At 33.0% G+C, this 25,807-nt stretch overlaps 2 protein-coding genes across 3 annotated transcripts; one reads left to right on the top strand and one right to left on the bottom strand.

Moving 5' to 3' along the window:
* Positions 1-395: 395 nt before the first annotated feature.
* On the bottom strand, positions 396-5,532 carry LOC137828910 (uncharacterized). 2 transcript variants are annotated; one of them, XM_068635662.1, is made up of 6 exons: positions 5,235-5,532; positions 5,053-5,162; positions 3,532-3,852; positions 2,721-2,819; positions 930-2,226; positions 396-854 (listed from the first exon to the last, which is right to left on the bottom strand). In XM_068635662.1, the coding sequence occupies exons 5-6, from the start codon at positions 1,580-1,582 to the stop codon at positions 539-541; spliced, it is 969 nt and encodes a 322-aa protein (XP_068491763.1). In that variant the 5' UTR covers positions 1,583-2,226; positions 2,721-2,819; positions 3,532-3,852; positions 5,053-5,162; positions 5,235-5,532; the 3' UTR covers positions 396-538. The 2 variants fall into 2 exon arrangements, 1 of the variants encoding a protein (XP_068491763.1); XR_011083996.1 differs by having other exon boundaries at positions 561-854; positions 930-987.
* Positions 5,533-13,075: 7,543 nt separating this feature from the next.
* LOC137828914 (alpha carbonic anhydrase 7-like) lies at positions 13,076-15,937 on the top strand. Its single transcript, XM_068635667.1, has 7 exons — positions 13,076-13,360; positions 13,448-13,665; positions 14,668-14,774; positions 15,066-15,180; positions 15,294-15,458; positions 15,576-15,629; positions 15,719-15,937. Exons 1-7 carry the CDS (start codon positions 13,261-13,263, stop codon positions 15,797-15,799), a joined length of 840 nt encoding a protein of 279 aa, XP_068491768.1. The 5' UTR covers positions 13,076-13,260; the 3' UTR covers positions 15,800-15,937.
* Positions 15,938-25,807: the final 9,870 nt, after the last annotated feature.

Here is a 25,807-nt window from a genome sequence, read left to right on the forward strand (position 1 = left end):
GAGTTGTGGTTTTACAAAAAAGAGGGTGTCATATACATATTGCGGCATACTCACATTTATCCGCCTTTCCCCGACCTTAATACTCTCTACTAACTTCTTCTCTTTCGTCTGGCTAACCACCTCGACAACCCTTCAACCACAATGAGAAAGAGTAATCAAATACAAAAAAATTTACATTGATGAAGAATTGTATGAATGACATTCCTTCATTCCACTTATTTCCCCTAACCTTATACTTGTACCCAGTTCTACTTTTCATGATACATTCTCGTAGAGCCAATAACTTCTATCAAATTCTAGTTTCACTAACGACTAATTTTGATAAAATCACTACAAAAAAAAGTGTATATTGTGGCGGTTTTTTCCGTATAAAGTGGCGTTTATAACCGCCATAATATACACTTTTGGTGGTTTCCCAAACCGCCATAGAACTGGCCGCCACAAAGTTTAATGTGGCGGTTTTATGTTACCCGCCGCAACACCCGCCACTTTAAACATAGTGTAAATAGTGGCGGTTTTCATATGTAAGTAGTGTCAGTTATAACTGTCGCAATTTACAATGATTGAAGAAAATTCTAACACCATAATATACGTAAGTAGTGACGTTTTTAACTGACGTAATTTTAATACTGAATAAATAAAATTTAACCCCAATTGGTGGAAATATGGTATTCAATTCTGAAATATTTGTGTTGAAAGAGTCATCCACACGTGACGGTCTATTAGTTCTTGTTTTCATCCCTTCCATATATTGAGAGCAAAAGGTCAAAACCTCTTCAGCTAGGTATCCTTCAGCAATAGAACCTTCAGGTTGTGCCTTGTTTCGAACATACGATTTTAAGTGCCCCAAATACCTATAAAATTCTTTCGCAATTAGAATAATCAAACTTTGAACTTAAAAAAAGTACAAAGCTCCGCAGGAAATTTACCTTTCTATGGGATACATCCAACGGTAATGTGCCGGTCCTCCAAGCTTTGCCTCACCAGCTAGGTGACATGTTAAATGAACCATGATTGTAAAGAAGGTAGGAGGAAATAACATTTCCAAGTGGCAAAGAGTTTGAATCATGCGAGACTCAAGTTTATTAAGATCAAATTGACTTAAACTTTTCCCACATAATTGTCGAAAAAATGAACACATTTCTACTATCACTACAGTCACATTGTTTGGTAAAACATTACGTATGGCAATAGGTAGTAATTGTTCCATAAGAATTTGACAATCATGACTCTTGAGTCCAAAAATCTTTCCACCTTTTAAATCTACACACCTTGCAATATTACTTGAGTATCCATCTGGCATTTTAGCATTTTTCAACGTCCGCAAAAACGTTTTTTTCTTTGTTTTTGACAATGAAAATACACTTGGTCGAAATCTTCCTTTATCATTTGGACAAAGCTCTTTCCTTATACCCATTTCTTTAAGAACCTTTCGGGCTTTGAGATTATCTTTGGACTTCTTAGGATCATTAAGTAATGTATACAAAACATTGTCACAAACATTTTTCTCAATATGCATCACATCTAGACAATGTGAAGCTGGAAAATGTCCATTAGACACATCAAAGATAGACGTTATCATTAGATTACAGTAAAAAAATAAGTTCACATAACAAAAAATGAAATAACAAACTCAAGTTCACATAACAAAAAAGTTCAAACAAATTTAGTCACTAACCAATGTGGACTTTATGGTCCATTCATCAACGAGTGAATAAGTAAAGACTATTAATGAAAGTTGAGCTAAAAAAAATCTTTAATGACTCAGTTTAGAAGACAGGCAAATAATCACTTCTATGGTTCTATTGATTCTATCAGATTCCAATTTAGTGCACTGTTCCAATATATATACATATATATATATATATATATTATTTGTTATCTTATATTCATTATGAAGATTGTTATCTTATATTTCTTATTAAGAACTAGACTCACCTTATTTTGCACCCTTTAGAATAGACTATAAAATAACTCTCATTATATTAAAACTTAAATTGAATCTTATAAATCAGTGAAATTTACATCTATCTATATATTATAAAATGATAAATATCTTTAATTAGTAGGATTTTCCATATTTATTCCATGTCTTTGTAGCACGCTTTGCAGTCTAAAGCTGCCAAGGAGACTAAAATGGTAGCAAAGAAAAAGGGCACACTCTCTTTCTCATCATCAAACTTTTATTTCAACACCAGTTACATGTGAAACCCTTTACTGTGTATTCTGCAAAAATAGATGAAATTCGATGAAATTCAGTTATTTACTATTAATGAGAAGTTGGTAATATTAATGTTGCTTAAAAAATAGTATATTCATGTCAAATATATATAAATACAAACAAAATTGCTAATGTATCTTGACCATATCATGTGTTTAATTTCTAAAAATTCTCTGTATCCAAATCATACGCATACCATATTATGTACCTAGGCCTCATAGCCCAAAAGTTCAATCTTTTGGGTGACAGCACATTAATCATTTTATATCCGATAACTTTAAAACACCCTAAGTTGCATAAAACCAACAATAGTTCTCCAAAACGTATAGAAGATACCCCAGTTAAACAGAATAAGTCCAATCAATTAACAGAAAAGTTTATGTAGTAAAAAAATGGCTCAACAGAGTCTGAGTGCACAGTTCAAGTGAACTAATGAAAACAAAAATCTACAGATTAAATGTACATTAATTACATATATTCCACAAAGTAATGACCGTACCTCTTTTTCTTTTAATAGAGCTGCATAATTAACTGATAATGCTTTAATTTTTGCCTCAGATGCTTGAAGTTTCTTGATTTCAGCTTTGTACTGTTCTATCTACAAATAGTAGAGCAAATATTGACATTACATCTTTTCCTTTTGGGTTATAAAATGACATCTTATTTGACCATCCACTTCTAAAGTAAGGGGATTCAAGGGAGCAAAAGAAGTTATACACATTTACATATTTAGACACTACAATGTCAAGCATAGATAACAAATTTTCACCAATTAACCTACTGAAATACAGTGTCCATCATGTTAGATTATTTCTTAGAGGATGAAAATTATATTCGCAGTTCTTGAATGTGCCTTTAGTCATGAAATTTGTCAACATTCATAAAATGGTTTATTACTGAAGAAATTAATATCCAAGTACCCAAAGACTAATTTCCCTGATCAGGAACAAATATGGCCAATGATAAGTATAGTCCTGAACCACCATGAGTACATGATTCCGACCGCTACTCATGTGACATGTACTTGAATTTTTAAATTTCGGAGAAAGAATTAATTAAACTCGGCTACTATTTGCTAAGTTGAAATTTTGTTTACTGCAAGCAAAATGAATTAAGTTTTTATATAGACTAAAGTTTATACACAAATTCAAATTAACTTTTGAAAATGTTAATTAAGAAAGCTTCTATAGATTAAAATTTCAACTCGTAAGAAACTCAATTTATTCTACCATCATACTTTCTTCTCCTGTAAATATTTATTGAGAAATTTATCTCTAAGGAGCAGAACCTTTGACCAAAGTTTCACTTACCTGCTAATGAATTGAACAAGACCATGTATTCTGGTATGCAACTAGAAGGGAGAGAAAACCAAAATGCACATCACTTCTCACACTTATTCGTGATCAAATGAGAATCATTTGTTCCAAATAGTGTTTTCAGGTAATTCTTATGCTGGGTTGAAATCCATTCACTGTTAATCCTCCATCAACACATATAACCTGTCCAGTGATGTAAGAAGCATCAGGCAAGCAAAGGAAAGTCACCAACGAAGACACTTCTTCAGGTTCTGCTATACGCTTAATTGGAGTACGGGACAAAATTTCATCCACAAACTTTTGGTCTTTCAACAACTACCAAAAAGAAAAAAATCAAGTTAGATCAATCACATTGCTAACATCATCTAACAAAGATAAATACCAATAGTAATATACTCATTTCAACACTTTCACATTGTATTTCTTTTAGTGCAATAAAAAAGTATGTCAGACACAATAGGAAATACTTGATGGCCAGAGTAATTCATTTATCCACCAATCCACAGACCTTATAGAATAGAAAGGGTTCACTATGTTGGTTTTATGATAATGGGAGTCAATAGTATATGACATCCTTTTTAACATGTTCTTTTTAACATCCAAAATCCAATAAAATAAACCACAACTAATCTGTTTGACATAAAAACGGAAACTACTGTACTGAACATTATAAAATAATTTCACAAAATAAAATTTAAAGAATGAAAATAACAGAATTGTATTAGGGGTACCTGCAATCAAAGAATGAAAATAACAGAATTGAGAGAAAGAAAGACAAGTTTACAAAGAGTAGAGCTCTCTCTGGCAAGAGAGGAATCTGTATGCTCCAATTATCCACACTTGAAAAGGGTTAGCTATGAGAGGAAAAAGATCTTTATTGAACTGATTCAACGTAAATCAATACAAGAGGACATATATAGAGAGAACTCTACCCCAAGAGTAATGATTACAATGATTTCTAGTATCTTAGAGTAAAACACTAGTTATAACCACAATATCTCGTGGCAACTCAACAAAATATTTTCTCCTTACTCAACATCCACTAATGGATCCCCCAGGATGATCTCAACATTTTCCCAAAGGAAAAAGACCAACCCCACTCCCCTCTAACAGAATCAACCATTCTCCAAATACTCCTTCTCTACTAATTGAAACAGAAATACACCTAAACAGAACCACTAAACAATCAATCCTACTTTTTATTCTTAGGTTTACAACTATGGACCTGAGTGGGATATCAATTCCCTGCCCAACAGAGTTAGCCTTGTCCTCAAGGCTGAAACCTGGAAAGGGCAAATGGTTGTTGCAGACCGCCAAATGACTTTCTCAACAAATTAGATTCAACAATGTCAAGACGATGCAGTGTCATTCTTTTACTCATACGTGAATGGGCAAGCTTCACCTATGAACCATGTAAAAAAACAGACCATTCTCCTCACTCAACAAAGACCCTTGGATACAGAAAAGCAGTTTCTGCAGGATTGGAACAAAAAATGAGTTTTAGAATTCTCTCACCTGCCTCTGTGATAACTTGCTTTAATTGCTCGAAAATCAGAACTCGAGTCAGGAAACTCTTTCTCCCCTGCCGCCTCTGTGATAACTTGCTTCAATTGCTCTTTAGCTACCTAGTAAAAAGATGAAACACATAATGAAATACACAAATAGAATCACATGACAAATCCTAAACATCAAATTACCTTCAAATCGGTTCCGTGTAGAGGCAGAGAGAGTAGGGTTTTGTGAGGCAGAGAGCGCTAGGGTTCGTATGGAGGCAGAGTTCGTGTGAGGCAGGCATGGCTAGGGTTCGTGTGAGGCAGAGAGCCCTAGGTTCGTGTGGAAGCAACAAGCACTAGGGTTCGTGGGAGCCAGACATCGCTAGGGTTTGTGTGAGGCAGAGTGCTCGATTCGTGTGGAAGCAGCGCAGGGTTCATGTGAGTGTGAGGCAGAGAGAAGGACGAGAGTGAAAGTGTTAGACTTAGGGTCACTCTTGTTTTCAAAATGAAATTAAAAAAAAATTATTTTCTTAAGTTTTCAAAAAAAAAATCATTTTTCAAGTGAAAAACTGAAGGATTTTTAAATCAAGTTAAAAATGTGAATATAGGAATAAAGCAAGTTTTTAATTCTGAAAGAAAATTACGACGGTTAAAAATGACATAATTTAAAAGATAATTAAGGCGGTTAATGAAATGACGTATTATACTGAAACTTGTGGCGGTTATTAATAACCGCCATATTAAAACCGCCACTTTTTACATATTTTTTTTAGTGAATACTGGTAATAAAGATAGTGAACTAAGAATAACTTCTATCAAACTCGTTTTTCTTGCAAATAATAGTTATCATTCTTTCTAATTCGTAGTATCTTGTAAACTTATTGTATAACATATTTTCATAATTAGTTTTTTTATTAGAATACTCCTATTGAAATCTCCATCTATATATATATGAACAATATTGATGCCTAAAACTCTCAAAATAACCAATTTGTTCATGATATTTCTATGAACACTTAACTTCCTAATTTCCTTTTTAGCAAAATTTAATTTCAAAAGAGTTCAGAATACATTTTAAGATGAATATATTTTGTGTTTTTGATTAACATAAGAAAAGTGTATCATAAGTTTATTATAGAATATTAACCGCTATCTCTTCTATTTTCAATTTCATCCCTTCCAACATCTGTTTGTTTTATTGGTTCTATAGCTAATCCTAATAAAATTTATCAAAAATAAAAGTGAGCTAACATATCACCTTATCTTTGTCATGTGATGAAATTGTATGGATCTATCTTAGTAACAAGACGACTACAATGAACACAGAAACTTGATCACCATCATCTTGAACTTTTACCAAACCACTTTAGATCACTTATATTACAATTTAGGATTCAGAACTAAAAGTAAAACACTTAAAATTATGAGTTCCAATTCAATCCCACTCCCATAATTTTGATTATGGACTTATTTTTTCTTCCACCAACTCCAGCCATAAAGATCCCTAGGGTTTCGTCATGGCTGCTCCCTTCTTGCTGGAGTTAACCTTAAAATATTTGATCTCCAGAAGATTTATAAGATGACAGGTTTGCATGTACCTTTCTGATCTTCGAGAATATATAATATATTTCCTTAGATAAAGATTATTATACTTTGTTATGCTTCACAACAACAAAACAAATGAAACTTATTTATTCCATTTTGCTAAATTTCTTAGTTGGGTTGGGTAGATAACTTAATATAGAAATTTCTTGGATTCTTCTTTCAACAAGGCGTGCTTGCGGTTCAAACTTTCAACTCTTTCGTGCTTTTACCAACCCAATATTTTGAGACACAAAACAAGTCAAGAACTAAATATTTAATTATAACTCATACCTGTACAAATATTTTATTAAATTCTTTTTGTACAACCATTTTCATGATTATTAGACGGCATGTCTCAATTTTACTAAATTGAAATTTAAGTCTTTCACTAATTTTAAGTTTGCAATTTTAGTCTAGAATGTTTAAAAATTCATAATTTTGACGTAATTATCAATTTTATACATGCTTATAAGTATTCAGAAATTGAAAATTTATAAGTAAGCACGCAAAATCAAACTTCTCTCTCTTTGAACCCTTATCAACCCAGTTTTAGGCATTAAGAAAATATATGATATATAAAGTTACTTGCTTATGATGATAATAAAGAAAAATAAATAAATATAAAGTTACTTAAGTAGATCAGCAAATTCGTCATCACCCAATATGGTTTTACTTTGAATATTGCTTATTATATTATTAAAGTCACTTTTGTTGGCAACATGCGAATGTCTCTAAATTGAGTTTGTTAAAATGTCATAAGAAAATTATCTACATTATTTTAGTTTAAAGAAAACACACAAATTTAATAAACTCAAATGTAAGCTTAAAACATTTTTATCTAACAAGTGTTACTAAGTCTTTTCAGTGAATTTTGTCAACAAAAACCAACACAATCTAATAAATATTTGAGAAAAATGTGTTCAATGGTTATAAATTGAATATGATTGCATGCTCACAAATTTTTTTATAAATAAAAATTTTCTTCGAAACAATAGTTAACCAAGATTTACTAGTAAAAACAAATAACAATACATAAATTAAATAAGACAGGAAAGTAAAAGAAAGCAATAAAATTTCTAAAATAAATTTTTAAAGCAAATGTATTTAAAAAAGTAAAAGAAAATTATATAATTCTTACATATAAATGATTGAAAAATGAAATTATTAAAAATATTGTAGCAACTGTCCATTTTGGAGCGTCCCAATAACTTATGAATTTATGTGGGTATTTATGAAACTATTTAGTCTCAGTTGTTAATTACATTTTTTTCTTTCATTCTTTAAATAGCTTGCATTTTGAGAGTGTTTTAATATTAAAAAACTGATTAGTAAACAAAGTGACGTTAACTTTCGGTCAATTTTAACTTTTAAAAGAAGAATTTGAATTGATTTCTACCGACCAAATTGTAATGATGGTAGTTAAAGGAAAAAGAATAAACTACGTTTACTTAATATATCATAAATAAATTAACTTTTACAGGATGCATACAAATAAACGCGTTAACGGGAAACGAAAAAACGCGTAATGAGTCCGAACGTGTACGAGATGAAGAGATACAATCAATCTTCTCTTGAGAATAATGTTTTTAATTATTTATTTACTATTTCACTACACATTCAAATTTCAAAATAACACCACCACCTACTAAAGTTACCTCCAATTCGGTTTCTCTACAATTCAATTTTCTTTCCACGCATTACATTATCAACCAAGTAATTATGGGATCAAAATTTGGTCAACATGAAGAAAACATAAAGAACAAAGAGTAGACCACCCATACACATTTAAAATTTGAGCCATCTGATCTTTATCCAACAACTACCATTCACTGAGTGCATGTATAATTCTACGTAAAATCAGTGTGAAATTAGGTTGGCTCAACTTTTTTTATCCACCTTCTACCTAACAATCTAACAATTTGAACTACATACAAATAATTAGAATTTCTTATAATAATAATTCTAACTTAATTTTATAAAATTGTTTCATAAGATTTGCATCTACTTATATTGTCAATTCGTACATCTGACTATATAATGAATGATCTGATTTTGACTTAATAGGGGGTGATCTGATCAGTCCAACAAACTTTTGTTAGTGTACATACCCCAATTACAATAAGGTACATTCAGACCAATAACCGCTAATTTAATATAATATTTAAGACACATAAATCAGACAAGAACTGTCCGTTTAATATTATATTTAAGACACATAAGTCAGACAATAAATCGGTTATAAGTTACTAGCAGTTATAGGTTACTCCATTTATATCTCATGATAACCATTTAATGCTTTTCTTAATGGTCTGAGTCTAACAAGACCTATAAATAGGTGATGACTCTCTCGATAAGAGGATACATTAAACTCTATTATATACTCTTACTTTTAGCTATTTGTTAAGAATTTATCATCATCTTTGTGTTCCTACTGACTTAAGCATCAAAAAGTCTTTTGTAGATGGACCTCCCCCTCTTATCGGAGACCAAATGAAAGCTCATTCTTTGAGGAACACGAAGTTCTTGCCGATTTGCCCTCCCCGAGTTCATTTTCAGTAGGAACATTTGGTGTCCACCGTGAGACCTGGTAAAACCTTACCATTACAAAATTTGGATATAGACTCTCAATCCAGCAGGAAAACGCAAATCAACCGATAGGGGACCCCCCTGAACAAACGAGGAAGACCTACCTAGAATTGTGAGAGACGCCCTGAGCCAAATGAGATTTGGCATCCGTAAGAGAACAACACAGGGCATAATAACTGGTATTGCATGATCAGGTAGCTCGTAGGGACAATAACACTACCACTCAGGGTGACCGACCCCCGAAAAAACTCGAATCAACAGGAGAGGTCGATATCTCACACTCCCACAAAAAAATCATCCTGGAGAGGAACCCCACAGAGCTCCACACAATGCAGAACAGGGCAAGGGAGTCGTTGATGGAGATCAAGCCCAAGAGAACATGGAGGCCACTCATCAAGCTCAAGAAGAGGTGGAGGCACAAATGGAGGACACCCATGGAGGTCAAAGTCCACCTCAAAGGATTACAAGAAGCATGTTCAAAGCCTTGGGAGCTAGAGGACATGTATTTTCTCTTTTTGTAGTGTCTTTAGTTGAAGGTGCTTAGAGGGAAACCTTAGAAACCTCTTTTGTTATAGCATCTTTTAGGTTTTAAATAGGACCTTTAGGGGGGTGTATTAGTAGATAGGTGTAGGAGTAGAATAGGGGGTGCCAAAGTGAAGGAAGGGATCACACCTTCCTTGCTTAGGCAATTAGCGCCGGTTCTAGATGGCTTTTGGAGGGAATTTTGAATTGTTTAGCTTTCATTTTTCAGCACCTTAGGCTATAAATAGAGGTGCCTTCCTTGTAAAATTGAGATTTGAATTTATCTAAAGAAACTATACTCAAAATTGGAGTGAGCATTTGGAGAGCTTTGAGCTTCTACTCTAGTCTTATCTTGAAGGACCATGGTTTCCTCAAGTGGCGGCTTCCACACTCATCTAGGAGCATCCATACTTCTAGTGGCGTGATCATCCAACCTATCTTCCATCTTCATGAGCATTCTCTTCTCCTTCCTTTCTTCTTCTTCAATTGTTCATGTTGCCTTGTGTTTTGAGTTGTCTAGCTTTCGGTTTTTCTATTTTCAGCACCTATATTCTGTTTTGTTTTTATTTCTGTTCGGTTAATCTAGTTTCTATTCCTTTGTTGATTCAATTTGACAATATTTGGTTCATCCAAATGAGTTTGGGATTTGGTACTTGTTATTGGTGAGTTCTTGATCTTAGAACCATGATCCAACTTCTAAGAAAGTGCCTCTACATTTTCCAGCTCAAGGTGATTCCTCAAAGTGTCAAGAATCTTGTTCTATGTGGCTATTGGAATCACATCAGTCGTGGCACGAGCATCAACCCTTCAAGGCATTTCCTGACCCGTTGATCAATCGCACAATGAGGACCAACCTAAGGAGTTTTCATCCCTTCACGGATGAGGTTATGAGAGCCCAATTGCCCCAGAGATGGAGTTGGCCCAATCTGGAGAAATACTCGGGGACCTCAGATCCCGAGGCACATGTTAAGGCCCATATGACCCAAACTCAACTATTATCGATGGACATGGACGTGCATTGCAGATTGTTTCCCACCACTCTAGCCGGGATGGCCTTGGAATGGTACTACTATCTGCCTAGAAACTCGATAGACTCATTTGAGACGTTTTGTGGCAGGTTCCTTGCCAGGTTCGCAAATTGCAAGCCCATGGCCGCCACCTCAACATCCTTACATAATGTCGTGCAAGGGGAGACAAAAGGGCTTGAGACAGTTCATGGTCCGGTTTGACCGAGCTACTTTGCACATACCCAACCTGCACCCGATGGTCTCCATGCATGCCCTGCTGGAGGGGCTACATCCAGGAAAATTCTTGGACACCCTATATGCGAATTTGGGGAATGTGTCTCGAGTGGTTGGGGTCTTCTTTGTCTCTACATTGTGATGCACAAATACATTTTAAGATGTTTAAACCTATAGGTTTGAAACATGTTATTATTAGGTGTTGGGGAGGGGGTATTTGGGTAGGTATTGTAAGTGAAATTTGAAATCATAGGAATATGGTTGTTTGAGAATGAGCGTGTAGACCCAGTGGAGGTTTTTACTATGATACAAAGGAAGACTTGGTCTTGGGTCACGACAAAGGAAAGTGTGGCTAATTTTTCTTACTCAGGCTGATGTTTGGAACCTCAATGTTGTATGAGGTATTTGAAAGATTGATATTTGGTGTTTCTTGTTTAATGTTTTTGTCCAGGTTTGGAAGGTATGGTGTGTTAGTGCAGGTTTTCTTGGTTTTTTTCTACCTGGCAGGGTCGGGTTGATGATTTTGTTCTTGGACTGCGGTAAAGGAAAGTATATTTGATTTATGCTTTTCGGTCTGGTGTTGGAATCTTTATGGTGTATGAGCTTTGAGAGATTGATATGTGGTGTTTATGGTTACTTATTTAGTTTGGGAAATTGTTGTGTGCTTTTTGCAGGTTATTTCTGGTTTATGTATCCTCCTTGCAGGATCGGTTTGTTAATGTTGACACTTGGTTATTTGACGCACTTCAGTCTGTTGCAAAGATCTTGCTTAGTTGTTGGATGTTATGTCCTGTATTGAGGGTGTGATCTCTTTGGTGGGTTATTTCCGGTTTACGTTTCCTTCTCGCAGGATCGGTTTGTTAAGTTTGACACTTGGTTATGTGGCGCACTTCAGCCTGTTGGCAAAGATCTTGTTTAGTTGTTGGATGTATGTCCTATATTGAGGGTGTGATCTCTTTGATGGGTTGATGTAATTGTATTTGTTGGGTTTCTATATCTTGATCTGGTATATAATTTTGGTTATTGTAGTGTATGTTGGATCCTTAGTTGGTAGGGTGCTAGGAAACTTGTTTTGAGTTTTTTGTATAAGAGTTGGGACACCCCTGAAATATCTCATTTTATTTTATTTTATTTATTCTCTGCTGATAAAAAGAGTTAACTCTCATATTATCTTAAGAAAGTGAATTTTAAGTCTAAATTGACCATACTGAGATAAGATAAAATTTACACCTACTTATATATTATGAAATGTCTTTATATAATATTAACAAATAAAATTAAAAAATTTATTTTTATTAATATTAGAGATAGTCTTTAATAAACAGTCTTATGTTCTCTTCCATTAGACGGACTAATTATATAACCGAATACTTAGATGGATCATCTGTTGTATATGATCTAGAGCAAGTATCACATTAACCTAGACAAAATGATTTTATTTCTATATAATTATTTCCTATATTAAAAAGAAATAGAGCATATATTCAATGCTTTATCAACTAGACAGTATGGAGATAAATAATGTTACATTGTTTTTTTTTTTAATCAGCCTATATATTTTGTTGTGTGTTAAATGTTAGATGTGTTCCAAAAGAAAAAGGAAGAAAACATGGAATTGAATTTGTTATATAGCGTTTACTTATGTTTCATTTTTCCCCAGGATTAATGATATAAAATGGACAACAACTCTTTGTTGGATTCAGACGTTTGCTTGTGCGTGCAAAAGATTCTGAGTTCACATTTCAAATAGGACAAAGGGAAACAATAAAAAATCATATATTTAACCACTCTCTTATTATAATTTCACGAATTTACTTTTTAAGCTTTTTCTTTTCACATTTTTTTTTATTTTCAAACATTTTATCAATATGTACATCGGTAAATTTTTTTTTAAAGAATATGAAACCATATCAGAAGGACAATATGTTTTATATAAATGAGTATAAGATAATGATGTTTGATTTTTTAAAAATATTTTCTTGACATGAGTATATGTTGTTAAATATTATATGGATTGGTAAACTATATACAATAAAAAATATAATAGTAAAATGTGAATTTTTTTTGAAAAATTATGGTAGTTAAATATAAAAGTGAAGAAAAATTAGACTTGAAAACGGAAATTTGATGTGTTTGACTTAGAAAGTTTCGCTTTCTCTCACCAAACCTTAAACATTTTAATGCCTGCCAAAGTGTATATATAGTATGCCCTAATGTCCTTCAATTACATATTTATGAGAATCAGCCTTTTTCATCTTCTTGAGCTTTGAACTTTGGAAATCTCAATCTTCATTAACATGAATCATCAAAGCAGGTGCAGAGTTTTTCTTCCAAATCTGATAATACTTGCAATCATCGTACTCCATTCAACACCATGGATTAGTGCACAGGAAGTTGGTAAGTGGAACAAGTGTTTGAGTTTTCTTTCTTTTGATTCATGCATCATTTTGATGTGTTGATGAAGATTTATATGATGTTTTGCAGAGGATGAGAGTGAGTTTGATTACTTAAAAGGGAGTGAGAAGGGTCCCTCACGCTGGGGAGAACTGAAGAAGGAATGGGAAACATGTAAAAGTGGGAAAATGCAGTCTCCAATCGATTTATCAAGCCACAGGGTGAAAGTGGTGCCAAAGTTGGGGGAGCTAAAGAAGCACTATAAGCCCCAGAATGCCACTGTCAAGAACAGAGGCCATGATATTGAGGTAACCAATCAACAAAACATGCTTCAAACATATATATTCTAACTTTATTTTCTGTTTTAAATTAAAAAAAAGAAAGAATCAAACAACTTTTTTGTAACAGTTTTCTGGAATTGGTGTTGGTTCTCCTCTCATCTGAAAATGCTGAAAACGGATGAATGCATTCTCATGGTTCATGATAGATACTTAGATGTACAAAAACATTAGGTTAACAATTTCGAAAGGCTATAATTGTTCCTTTTTTCTTACATCAACTTTTTCTTTTGTTTCTCTTTTTTTATTACATTTCTCACTTTTTTTTCTTTGTTTGTTTGGGTGTAAGCAGACAAATAAAAACACAGAAAGAAGAATGAGAATGTAATGATAAAAGAGAAAACTTTATATAAGAAAACATAATGAAGAAGACAAAGAAAAAAAAAACTGTCTGTTATATCTCTCTTACTCATATTAGGATGAGAAAATAGATAAATCCGACAAATTTAATTCAGAATCATATTTTTATTTAATTTAATCCGATAAATAATAAAAATACAGGTAACACACATATTTTTATTTAATAATTAGAAAAACAAAAGTATAGGAAATGTAGAATTATTGTTGAAAAAAAAGAATCTCGTACTTCCCGCATCTTGACAATGTTTTCTTATCTGTCTTGCACACATGCCTTCAAACATTAATTTAGGTCAATTAAATTAACGTACGTGGCTATGAACGATTTGCATAAAATAACAGAACCAAATGTGATTTGTATACTCATGGGTTGTTAATTACTTATTTATTTAAGCTGTCCTAAATTTGATAAAAGATAAAATAATATTTTTTGTTATTGAGTATAGGTTTTCTGAATTGTATACAGCTCAACATGTATAAGAAACTAACTGTCCTTCGTCTCATAGCTACCTAATAAGATATTTGATATATCCATGTTATTTAAATTTGGTTGGTCACTTAAACTTTGATTAAAATATGAAATATTTTAGTTTATAATTTACGTAACGGTTGCAGCTGAAATGGGGAGAAGATGCTGGATCAATAAACATCAACGCCACGGATTTTTTTCTGCATCAGTGCCATTGGCACTCACCTTCCGAACATACCATCAATGGAAGGAGGTTTGTCTTGCTTCAAAATCATTGTCTTTATACTGTTTTTCGTATGGTGGTGATACTTTTAATTATAATATAAAGTATTACATTCATATATATATATATATATCATATATTAATATACAATAACTCTTCTTGCTCATATTATTTTATGGATTGTTGGGCTGTTTTTTCACTTAAAACTATAGAATTTCCCCTCTTGATTAAAGTCAACTTTCAGTATTTTATATTAAACCTAAGTGTTTTTTTTCTTATTTAATTTGTTGAAATTTTTCTTTCAAAAACCTGCAATATTAGGTATGATTTGGAGCTCCACATGGTTCATGAAAGCAAAAGCAAAAATGGAAAAACAAAGATTGCTGTTGTTGGAATTCTGTTCAAGATTGGTCGACCCGATCCTATTCTCAGCAAGGTGAGTTGTTTAAGTCAGCTACAGTTAATCGAGTTAATTAAAATCTAAATAGGAATAATAAATGAATTTATTTTCCTGAATCATAATAAGAAGTATCTGTGAAAATATTTCAGTTGTCAGAGATTATAAAAAGCATGGGTGAGAATGAAGTAGAAAAGAAAATTGGGGTGTTTGATCCCTCAGAAATAAAGTTGGGTGGGAAGAAGTACTACAGGTACATTGGCTCCCTCACTGTCCCTCCTTGCACTGAAGGTGTCATTTGGACTATCAATAAAAAGGTAGAGTTCAATTATTTCAAAGGCACATTTTCTTCTTTTTTTTCACAAGTCAAAATTATTTAATGAATCATCGTAATTACCTCTTTAATTAAACCTTTAAACCTTGATGTTCATCAGATAAAAACTGTGTCGAGGGCACAAGTGAATTTACTTAGAGAGGCTGTCCACGATGTAAGTATTCATTTACTGCACTAATGATCAAAATCAAAATTAAAATTAAAGCAAAAAGTGTTTACCTTTGTGTGATTCACTCTATGCAGCATGCAGAGCTGAATTCGAGACCTAGACAAGCCCTGAATAAACGAGGGATACAACTTTATGGACCAAAACGCAAGGAATAAATTTATCACATTATTTTTTTGTCTCTCAATTGAAAATTCTTTACTCATGCGGTTTTTCTTGTAATAATTTATTTTTGGTAGTGCTTATGCAATTATATATATTAAAGACAGCTATATACTTATTTAATTATTTATTTACTGATTGCTTATTTTTTACCACAAGAATTTTATAGTGCGTATATGTAATTATTTGTGTAGAAAAGCAAAACAAGTGCGGCTATTTTACATTTATAAGGATGTCTATATAACCGCATTTGATGAACACGCATTTGTAAATCAAAGAGATAGGAAGGCGACTATATAGCTGCATTCGTAAATGCGATTTATAAATGCGGCTATTTACATAGCCGCATTTATAAATCGCATTTACGAGAGGCGTTTAGGGTTTTTTTTTCTTTTTTTGCTGTTGATTGCGTTTCAAATCAAAGTTCTCAACTTTGATCTTTTCTGAAGAACGTGGTCATTATTTTAGCATTTCTTTTGATCTTTTGGTGCATCCATATCTTATCTCTTCGTATTTCATCCCATGAAAGTCCAAAAAACGCAAATAAAAATTCCCCAATGAAACACAAATATATGACGGAGCAAGGCAACAATAGCGACGAGGAAGGCACAACAGAAAACAAACAAAAACCTTCCCAATGAAGCATGACTTTAGCAAGGACATAAGACAAAAACATAAGAGAAACGCAAAACATACAAAAATCAATGGTGAAGAAGAAAAGAGGAAGACAATGCTTACTGATGGCACGGAGACAATGCAAAAAAGAGAAGAAGAAAAGAGAAAGCACAGTTAATGGAGGAAGCACATAAGAGAAACGAAGTGCGAGAGAAAGGAGAGTATCAAAACGTAAGTGACACATTTTTGAATTAGGGTTAAAAAGGTTTTAAGAAGGCGGCTATTAGTAAAGCTGTTCTTGTAAATCCAAATGCTTGATTTACAAGTGCGACTTTACTAATAAATGCACTTGTAAATGAACTTAATTACAAAAATGCCATCGTGTTTTTAACGAAAATGTTTGAACGCAAAGCTGCACTAAATAAACCATACTTGTTTATACATTTTGCACTACTAAATACTGAATTCAATTTAATGATTGAACGGATTTACAATAGTTCAATGAACCTAACATAACTCCAAGTTAAATATAATAAATTTATTGGAAGATAGTCTATTAAACAATGATAAACCGATAATTGATATAATACAAAAAATCACTAGAAGATTATCTCAAGAGATTAAAGTGTTAAGTAGCTTCAATTTATATATGTAAGTTAGAATTCATTATCAATATAAAGATTACAACTTTTTTTCTTTCACTAAATTCCAGCTATCACTTAATTAATAGTTGTAACAACTTTTTAACTAACTGAACTCATACTATAAGTAATGTTACAATTTCCTACTTATAGGAAATGCACACCTAACTAACTTTCAACATGTGGACAATGTGGTGCCTCATACCTGGATGCAAACATCACCATAAGATACTTCAAATCTTAGTTGGCGTATAGCAACACAAATAATATGTATTTGCACGGTCTAGGAATCTTTGATGATATTTTTTTTGTTGAACTATTCTTTACAAATTTTCACATTGCTTCATGAAAAGTCTCCAAAGCAACAACCACTTCAATTGCCTATATGGTAATTGACTTTAAATCATGATCATATGAAGAAGAATATAAAAAAATATTGTCAATGTCCAATAATGTTAAGTTTGGATAAACCGTTTCATTTGTTATCTTTTAATGCTTGTATGGAATGTTTAGGCTTAAGTCTCTTGACGTTTTTTTGTTAACTTCTATATATAGAGAAATTTATTTTTTCTAAGGGGTGAGACACATTTTTAGTGTTTATATGTCTTAGAAGAAAAAAATTGACGACATGATCAACAAAGTTAGGAACACAATAATTTTGTGTCTTGGTGATAAGGCATTAAGGGAAGTTGCTAAGGAGATGATTAATGTATCGATGTAAATGAAACTTGAGTAATTGTATATGACTAAGTTTTTGGCAAACAAATTTTGTTTGCCAAGAACAATGGTGGAGAAGCGAACAAATTTCAACAAGAATTTGGATGATCTAGAGAACATAAAAGTGAAGTTGCAAGAGACTTTACTGCTTCTTAACGCCTTGCTGAAGGTGTTTAAGAATTTCAAGAACATTTTGTTGTTCGGTAAGGAACAAACCATTACTTAGAGGAGGTGCACAACTCAATAAAAAATAAAGAGTTACAAAAACTCAAAAGCCTACAACAGACGATGATGGGCTGATTGTGAATGTTTCAAAGTCAACAAGTAAGAAGAAGAAGGAGTAGAAGGAGAAGAAACAAACAAAATATTTGTCAAATAACATGCAGATGTTGGGTGTTTTAATTGCCATAAAAAGGATTACTTCCAGTTGTATTTAGAAAAAAGAGAAATTAGAAAGACAAGAAATCTCATTTCAAGATAGAATATGTTGATATTGTGATAGTGATGCAAACCAAGCGAACAGAGAGATGACCAAGGATGTACACTATGAGAAGTCATCTCAACAATCAAGTGAAGACTTCACCAAGGATTTAACAAACCTCTCCAGAGGAAGAAATGGACACAAACCAGAGCATCTAAATGTTCTTCCTACTAGTCTTCTTAAAGAAAAAAACAAGTTGTAAATAATTTGGGTTCACTTTAGGGGTCCAAATAGCAAAGATAGGCTAGAATAAGGTGCATTTAACATAATAGAGCGTGTATTGTTCCTAGCCCTTTAGGAAGACAATTTGACCTAGTTACTAGAATGACAAGCCTGGAATGCGGGTTTGACTTAGTCAAACCCTAAGGCTGCCCATTTTTTCCCTTTTCCCATCCTACCCTCTTGCTTGTTTTCCAAGGCTCATTCACCTATAAATATGAGGCCTACCCATTGTATTTTATATGTTGAAATTGAATAGAAAAGTTACTCTACACAAATATTGTGAGAGCTTGAGTGAGTATTGTCTCATTTTCCTTTTGATCTTATCTTGATGAGAATGAAACTCTCAAGTGGTGGCCTAACACTTATCTTGGTGGTTTCCACCCATCAAGTGGCGTGACCTCCCACCACCATCTTCATAAGTTTCTTCTTCCACTTCCTTCATGTTTCCTTTCCATTAATGTTTCCTAGTTTTCTTCTTTATTTCGGCAATTGCATACATGTCACCATACAATGTCTTTATCTTTGCCTTTGTGAAATGCACCTTCACACTTACTTAACCACTTGATTAAGTTAGTGTCCAGTGGGAATTTTCCTAAGGCCATCACCATTAACCCCTAGAATCTCAATCTTAAAGTAAAGTGTCACCTTAAATGAAAACATTTAAAAATCAACTCACATCATATGGTATTCAGAGCTTTGGTTTTTGAGCTTATCTTGTTTAGAGTTGATTGGCACTTTACTTTCTTGCATCTTTAATTCCTTGTCTTTACATTCAAGTACTTTTAAATTTTGTCTTTACTTTCAAGCACTTTTAATTTCAGTCATTTACTTTCTTGTTTTTTTAAATTCGGCATTTTACCTTATTCAATAGCTTTGTTTCGCTTCTTGAATATTCCTTTATGTATTCTTTTGTTATTACCTATTTGCCTTGAGTCATATGTTCTTAAGGGTTCTAGGAGTCCTTATAATTTTGCCTCTACTTACTTGCTTTTAATTGTTAAAGTTATAAGTAATTAGAAACTTGTTTTAGTAGAAGTAGATTTAAGTTCCAAGCAAAAGATTTCAAGTGATCAATTATTTTGAATCCCAAACTTTTTGTGAAAATTGGAGTTATATGAAAATATGCATGATAAAAACCATGGACATTTCATTTCCATAATCCAAGAACAAGTATAAAAAAAAAGAGAAAAGAAATTTACGCAAGCTATTTTTTTTATTCCAATCTTTCAAAGAGCAACATTTTCAAAATTTTGGATTCCACTTGATTGGCAAATTGATTTCAACCATTTTGGAATTTTTATCCTTTTGTTTTAACAATTTCTAAAGAAAAAGATTCATTGTTAAAAGTTTAGTAAGTATCTTAGAGTCTTTTTGTGTGCCTTTTTCTTGCTTGTCTTCCTTTTCAAGTTTTGTCATATTTTCTTTCTCAAATTTGGTTTAGTTTTTCCTGCTTAAGCTTTTCTTGATTGTCTTTTATATTTCTTTCTTAAGTTTTGTTGTGGTTTCCATTAAGATTAAGTGTTTAAGGCTTTGACCTTTTTCATTTGAGAGTTTTCAACCTCAAGAAAGACCTTTGTGAGAGGATAAAATTTCTTTTTGAGTGTTTTGAGCGTGCTCCTCTTGATTTTCTTTTCACCAAAAGTGACGCAAACTTAAGACTGTATTTTCTAACTTCTATTTCACTAATTGTTTGTTCACTTGTGAATTGTGGCTCATCTTTCTTTAGGGGAGCCATCAAAACCCCAATCTCCCCAAAAGACATTCCTAGCACAAAAGGATGAAGAAATGAGACAAATGGAGTAGAGGCTCCAAAGGCTTGAATCGGCTCATGGAAGACAACAAGGGAGATGGGAGCATAAAAAAGCTACAAGGAATTTCACTCAATATGGTAGCCATGAGGAAGAAGAAGATTGGAGGTTGAACCACTTTGAGGAGAGGCGCCAACATCCACACCATGCTCCTAACATTTCTTGCCTTATGTAAAAATTTATAGTTTTAGTGGGGAAGGTGATCCCAGCATTTACCTAGGATGGGAGGCTAAAGTAAAACAAATTTTTAATGTACATGAGGTCCAAGAAGACCAAAAAGTCAAGTTAGCCTCCTTAGAATTTTTAGACTATGCCATGTAGTGGTGGCATAAAAGTGTAATGGACATTGGACTTAACAAGAGGCCAACCATGGTCTCTTTAGATGATTTAAAGTTATGCATGCACTCTAGGTTTGTTCCTCCTCACTACAGGAAGGAACTATTGTTTAAGCTCCAATGACTTCAACAAGGAACAAAAAGTGTTGATGATTATTTTAAAGAGCTTGAAACAACTTTAACCAAAATTGATATGCATGAAAGTGAGGAATCTAAAATGGCTAGATTTGTAAGTGAACTAAGAAGGGAAATCCAAGATGTGGTGGAACTTTAAGAGTATTCATCTTTAGAAAAATTGGTTCACCTTGCCATCAAGGTTGAAACCCAACTTTCAAAGAAAAATCATTTCAAAAACTCTCATAATGATGACTACTACCAATCTTCTTGGAAAAATAAAAACAAAACTTCTTCCAAAACTTTCCCTTCAAATGTTGAGAAAGATTCCACTTACAACCCTAAACATTCTAATCCCCCCACTTCAACACCTAAGTCACCTACCTAAACCTCAAGTAGAAAGTGTTTTAAATGTTTAGGTTTTGGGCACATTGCATCTAGTTGTCCTTAAAAAAGAAACATGATGGTTAAAGAAGGGGTTGTCATGAGTGACCACAACTCCCAAAGATTTAGGTCCCGTAGCCATTCTAGATCCCCAAGTGAGGAAGAAAGTGAGAGCCCATGCGAAGGAGACTTGTTAGTAGTGAGGCGCATGCTAGGTCAAGTTTTAAAACCTTTTGATGAAACTCAAAGGGAAAACATTTTCCACACTAGGTGCCTCATTAATGATAAGTTGTGCTCCTTAATTGTGGATGGGGGAAATTGTGCAAATGTGGCAAGCACAAGAATGGTAGACAAACTTGGGTTACCTACCATCTCTCATGCAAAGCCCTATAAACATCAATGGTTAAGTGAAGAGGGGGAGATCATAGTGAATAAGCAAGTCCTCATAGCCTTTTCTATTGGTAAATATAAGGATGAGGTCTTGTATGATGTTTTCCCTATGGAAGCTACTCATATTCTTTTAGGTAGGCCATGACAATTTGATAGGAAAACCCTTCATGATGGCCTTACCAACAAAATCTCTTTCACCTTCCATGGGCATAAGGTCACACTAAAATATCTCTCACCAAAAGAAGTCCAAGAGGAGCAACTTAAAATGAAAAACAAAAGAGAAAATGAAAAAGAGAAAGAAAGAAAAGATAAACTGAGTCACAAAATATCATCTTCCACAACTAAATCAATCATGTTGACTTGTGCCATGCTACCAACTACACCTCCAAGGTGTCCTTCTTCTTTGTCTTTTTCATTACCAAATAAATCTAATTACTGGACAAAGAAATTTTGGAATGAACATCAAACACCTCCTAACACTACACAAAATCACTAAATTTGAGTGGGCCAAAAACACACAAAACAGAGAAATATCGACGTAAAATAAAAAATTTCGTGAACTTAGCGTCCCATAGCTAATGGAAGCTAAACTCATGGACACAAATACACTTGTGTCACAATTGAAAGCCCACACTATTTTGCGTAGGTTTAGCTATGCAATTATTGTAGGCTAAGCCTAAGCAAAACCGACCATATATATGAATATTAAGTAATATATATTGCTCATTGCCAAACATGTAAAATACTACTCCAAACCTAACTAATATGAATATGCATATGTAAATGGATCTCCATTCCAAACTAAAATTGAATTTTCAATTCTCTAGAAATATAACATTTATATCTCCACATATGAATTCCTCAACAAATTAAAATTAGACTTTAATTTCAATAATAAAATTTGTAAATTTCTAAAGTAAAATTAAATCTGAACAGAAATTAATTTAAATAAAAAATCAAATTTAAAAGACCAATACTATGGAGGATGTATCGGAGGGCCAGTTTAAAAACAAAACAAAAAAATTGAAATATTGAACCCTAAAAAAATCCCCAAATTGTTGAAACTTCAATCACTCAAATTACGGTGCATATCAGTTGCTCACACCTCCGTTGCTTGTGTCTCCTGCGCGTCTGTTGTTCTCCTCGTTGTCAGCGGCATCACTTCTGTTCAAGATTGTGTTGTTGAAGATATCTCACTACTTGCAGTAGCAGTTGTCTTCGCGCTCGCCTCCTGCGGCCATTGTTCGCGCTCGTCGTTGTTGCACTCTCTGTTGTGGTGCTCGTCGTCATCAAATCTCGCTTTTAATTTTGAATCTCGTGCGACAAAGCTTCAAACGACCAACGGAGCTTAGATCACCACCATCTACCACCGCTCACCTTCAATGACACCATTAGGCAACCACGTGCATCTTCACGGACCTTCACCACAACTGCATTGGGGACGATTTTGAGGAGCTGGTTTTGGGGAAATTTCTCATAGATTAAGGTTTAAGTAGAAAAGGAAAGAGATTAAAATTTAAGCAGAGAATGAAAGTGAGAGAATCTGACACACTAAAACTTCAAATGCTAACTGATATTTTTTATTACAATAATCTCTTTATACTTTAAGTGCTAACTAGCCTACGTGGATGATTAAAAATGTTTGTCAATCTTGACTCCATCTAACTTTTGATATTCTAAAACTATTTTATTACAATGCGTCTGTCTATCCTCCGTTAAGTTCTCACATAATTTTACATTTAATTTTAAAGTTTATAAAATTAATTGCGTAGGTTTAACCGTCACAATTTATTTTTATTAAAATAATATACATTTATTGTTCACTTTTGAGTGGGTTAAGCCAACATAACAAATATATTTTTTTCTTCGACTTTGTGTCCATTAAATGGATGCTAATTTTTTAAAATTTATTTTTGTAGGTTTGACCGACAATAATAATTTTTATTTTTGGGCCCACGCAAAATTTTGGAAGCTAATTTGTATTTTCTTTGTAGTGTAAGGATTCTCACCTTTTAAGAGGATTTTTATCACCACGCTCTGTCATCCCTAAATCTTCTTTTCCAACATGGTTTGTAAGAAGCTCTTACCCTTTTAAACTCCCCAAGCTTAAAGAACATAAGTTTGTTTCACATCCCACACCTTGCACTATCTTATATGTGAACAAACTAACTATGTTATCTGTACGAGTTCTAAATTCGAGGTCGAATTCTCTCAAACCTGGGGGACATGATGCAAACCAAACCAGCAAGGAGATGACCAAGAATGCACACTATGAGAAGTCATCTAAACAATCAAGTGAAGACCTTACCAAGGATTTAGCATACTTCACTAGAGGAAGAAATGGACACAAACCAGAGCATCTAATGTTCTTTTTTGCTGGTCTTCTTAAAGAAAAAAAAACAAGTTGTAAATAATTTGGGCTCACTTTAGGGGTCTAAATAGCAAATATAGGCTAGAATAAGGTGCCTTTAGCGTAATAGGAGATGTAGGTATCATTTTAGCTTGTTCATAGCCCTTTAGGAAGAAAATTTGACCTAGTTTTTAGAAGGACAAGCCTAAGATGCGGGTTTGACTTAGTCAAACCCTAAGGCTGCCCATTTTTTCCCTTTTCCCATCCTACCTCTCTTGCTTGTTTTCCAAGGCTCCTTCACCTATAAATAGGAGGCCTACCCATTGTATTTTACATGTTGAAATTGAATAGAAAAGTTACTCTGCACAAATATTGTGAGAGCTTGAGTGAGTATTGTCTCCTTTTCCTTTTGGTCTTATCTTGATGAGAATGAAAATATCAAGTGGCAGCCTAACACTTATCTTAGTGGTTTCCACCCATCAAGTTGTGTGACCACCCACCACCATCTTCATAAGTTTCTTCTTCCATTTCCTTCATGTTTCATTTCCATTAATGTTTCCTAGTTTTCTTCTTTATTTCGGCAATTGCATACATGTCACCATACAATGTCCTTTTATCTTTGCTTTTTTGAAATGGAACTTCACACCTACTTAACCACTTGGTTAAGTTAGTGTCCAGTGAGAATTTTCCTAAGGTCATCACCATTAACCCCTAAAATCTCAATCTTAAAGTAAAGTGTCATCTTAAATGAAAACATCTAAAAATCAACTCACATCAGATAGCGTCTAGAAAAAAAATAGTTCTAAAGTCCCATCGTTGAAAAAAATTCGCTTAGCCATTTTGTTCTCCATAAATTTGCTCAATTATTTCTAAGTTTTCAAAACTATTTTTCCATCCATTTAGCATAGGCCAGATACAGTTAGCGCAAGTTAGATTGATTCAGCATAATATATGTCACTTACCCCCTGTTTGCTTCTATGGATGTACTGTTCACAGGCAAAGAAGTGAGGGGATATCAGCTATTTGGATCTAGGGTTGTGTGGGGAAGTGAAGGAGAGGATATACCTATGAACAGTAAATATCTTCTCCCCTCAAAATGAAGAGATGTAGAGGGAAAGTCATGTCAGCATCCCTTATTTCCAAATTTACCCTCATTTGAATGTATTAGAGTGCTTCATTTGAATGTATTAGTATTTAAAAAAAATTATTGTACAATGTTTAATATATATATATATATAATATTTAAAATGAAGAAACAAATCATCATAAATTTTTAAAAAAATTTAAGTTTGTTTATTATTTTATAAAATATAAATTATGTAAATAATGATAAACTAGTGTAAAAAAATATAGTTAAATAAAATCTTCCATTTATATATTAGTTATTAGAGTAAATCATGTGATACCTATTTTTCAAGTTCGAATCAGATATTTTATTAAATGTGGTTGGATTTAGTTTTTTTTTTAAAAAAATATACTATATCTAATTAACACTGAAAATATTACCTCGGTTGGAACATGGGCATCACCAAAAGGTTATACTAAACATTTTTCATTTTATTTTATACTAAATATTTAATTTATTTAATAAAAAAAAATCCCTAAAAACAATCCATCACTTAAAATAATTTTATTATAACTTAAATTATTCATTAGAAACTGAAAAAGATAATTAATATATTAAGATATGTATTTATGTATTATGTTATGTTTTATTTGGTTTAATGGACTCAATATTGTTAGAAAAGATGGCTTTAAACTAGAGGGGGGTGAATTGTTTAAAAGGGTTTTCGCAAACTTTTCAAAGATAGAATGAATTTATCTTAGAAACCAATTGATTCAGCAATTCAGTTAGCCAAAACAGCAAGCAAAAACTGTAGTACCATAAAAAACAATCGGTTGTTTCATAGAAACAATCGGTTGTTTATACCAGCAAACAACAAATAA

The sequence above is a fragment of the Phaseolus vulgaris genome, chromosome 7 (assembly GCF_000499845.2).
Source record: "Phaseolus vulgaris cultivar G19833 chromosome 7, P. vulgaris v2.0, whole genome shotgun sequence".
Classification (NCBI taxonomy): domain Eukaryota; kingdom Viridiplantae; phylum Streptophyta; class Magnoliopsida; order Fabales; family Fabaceae; genus Phaseolus; species Phaseolus vulgaris.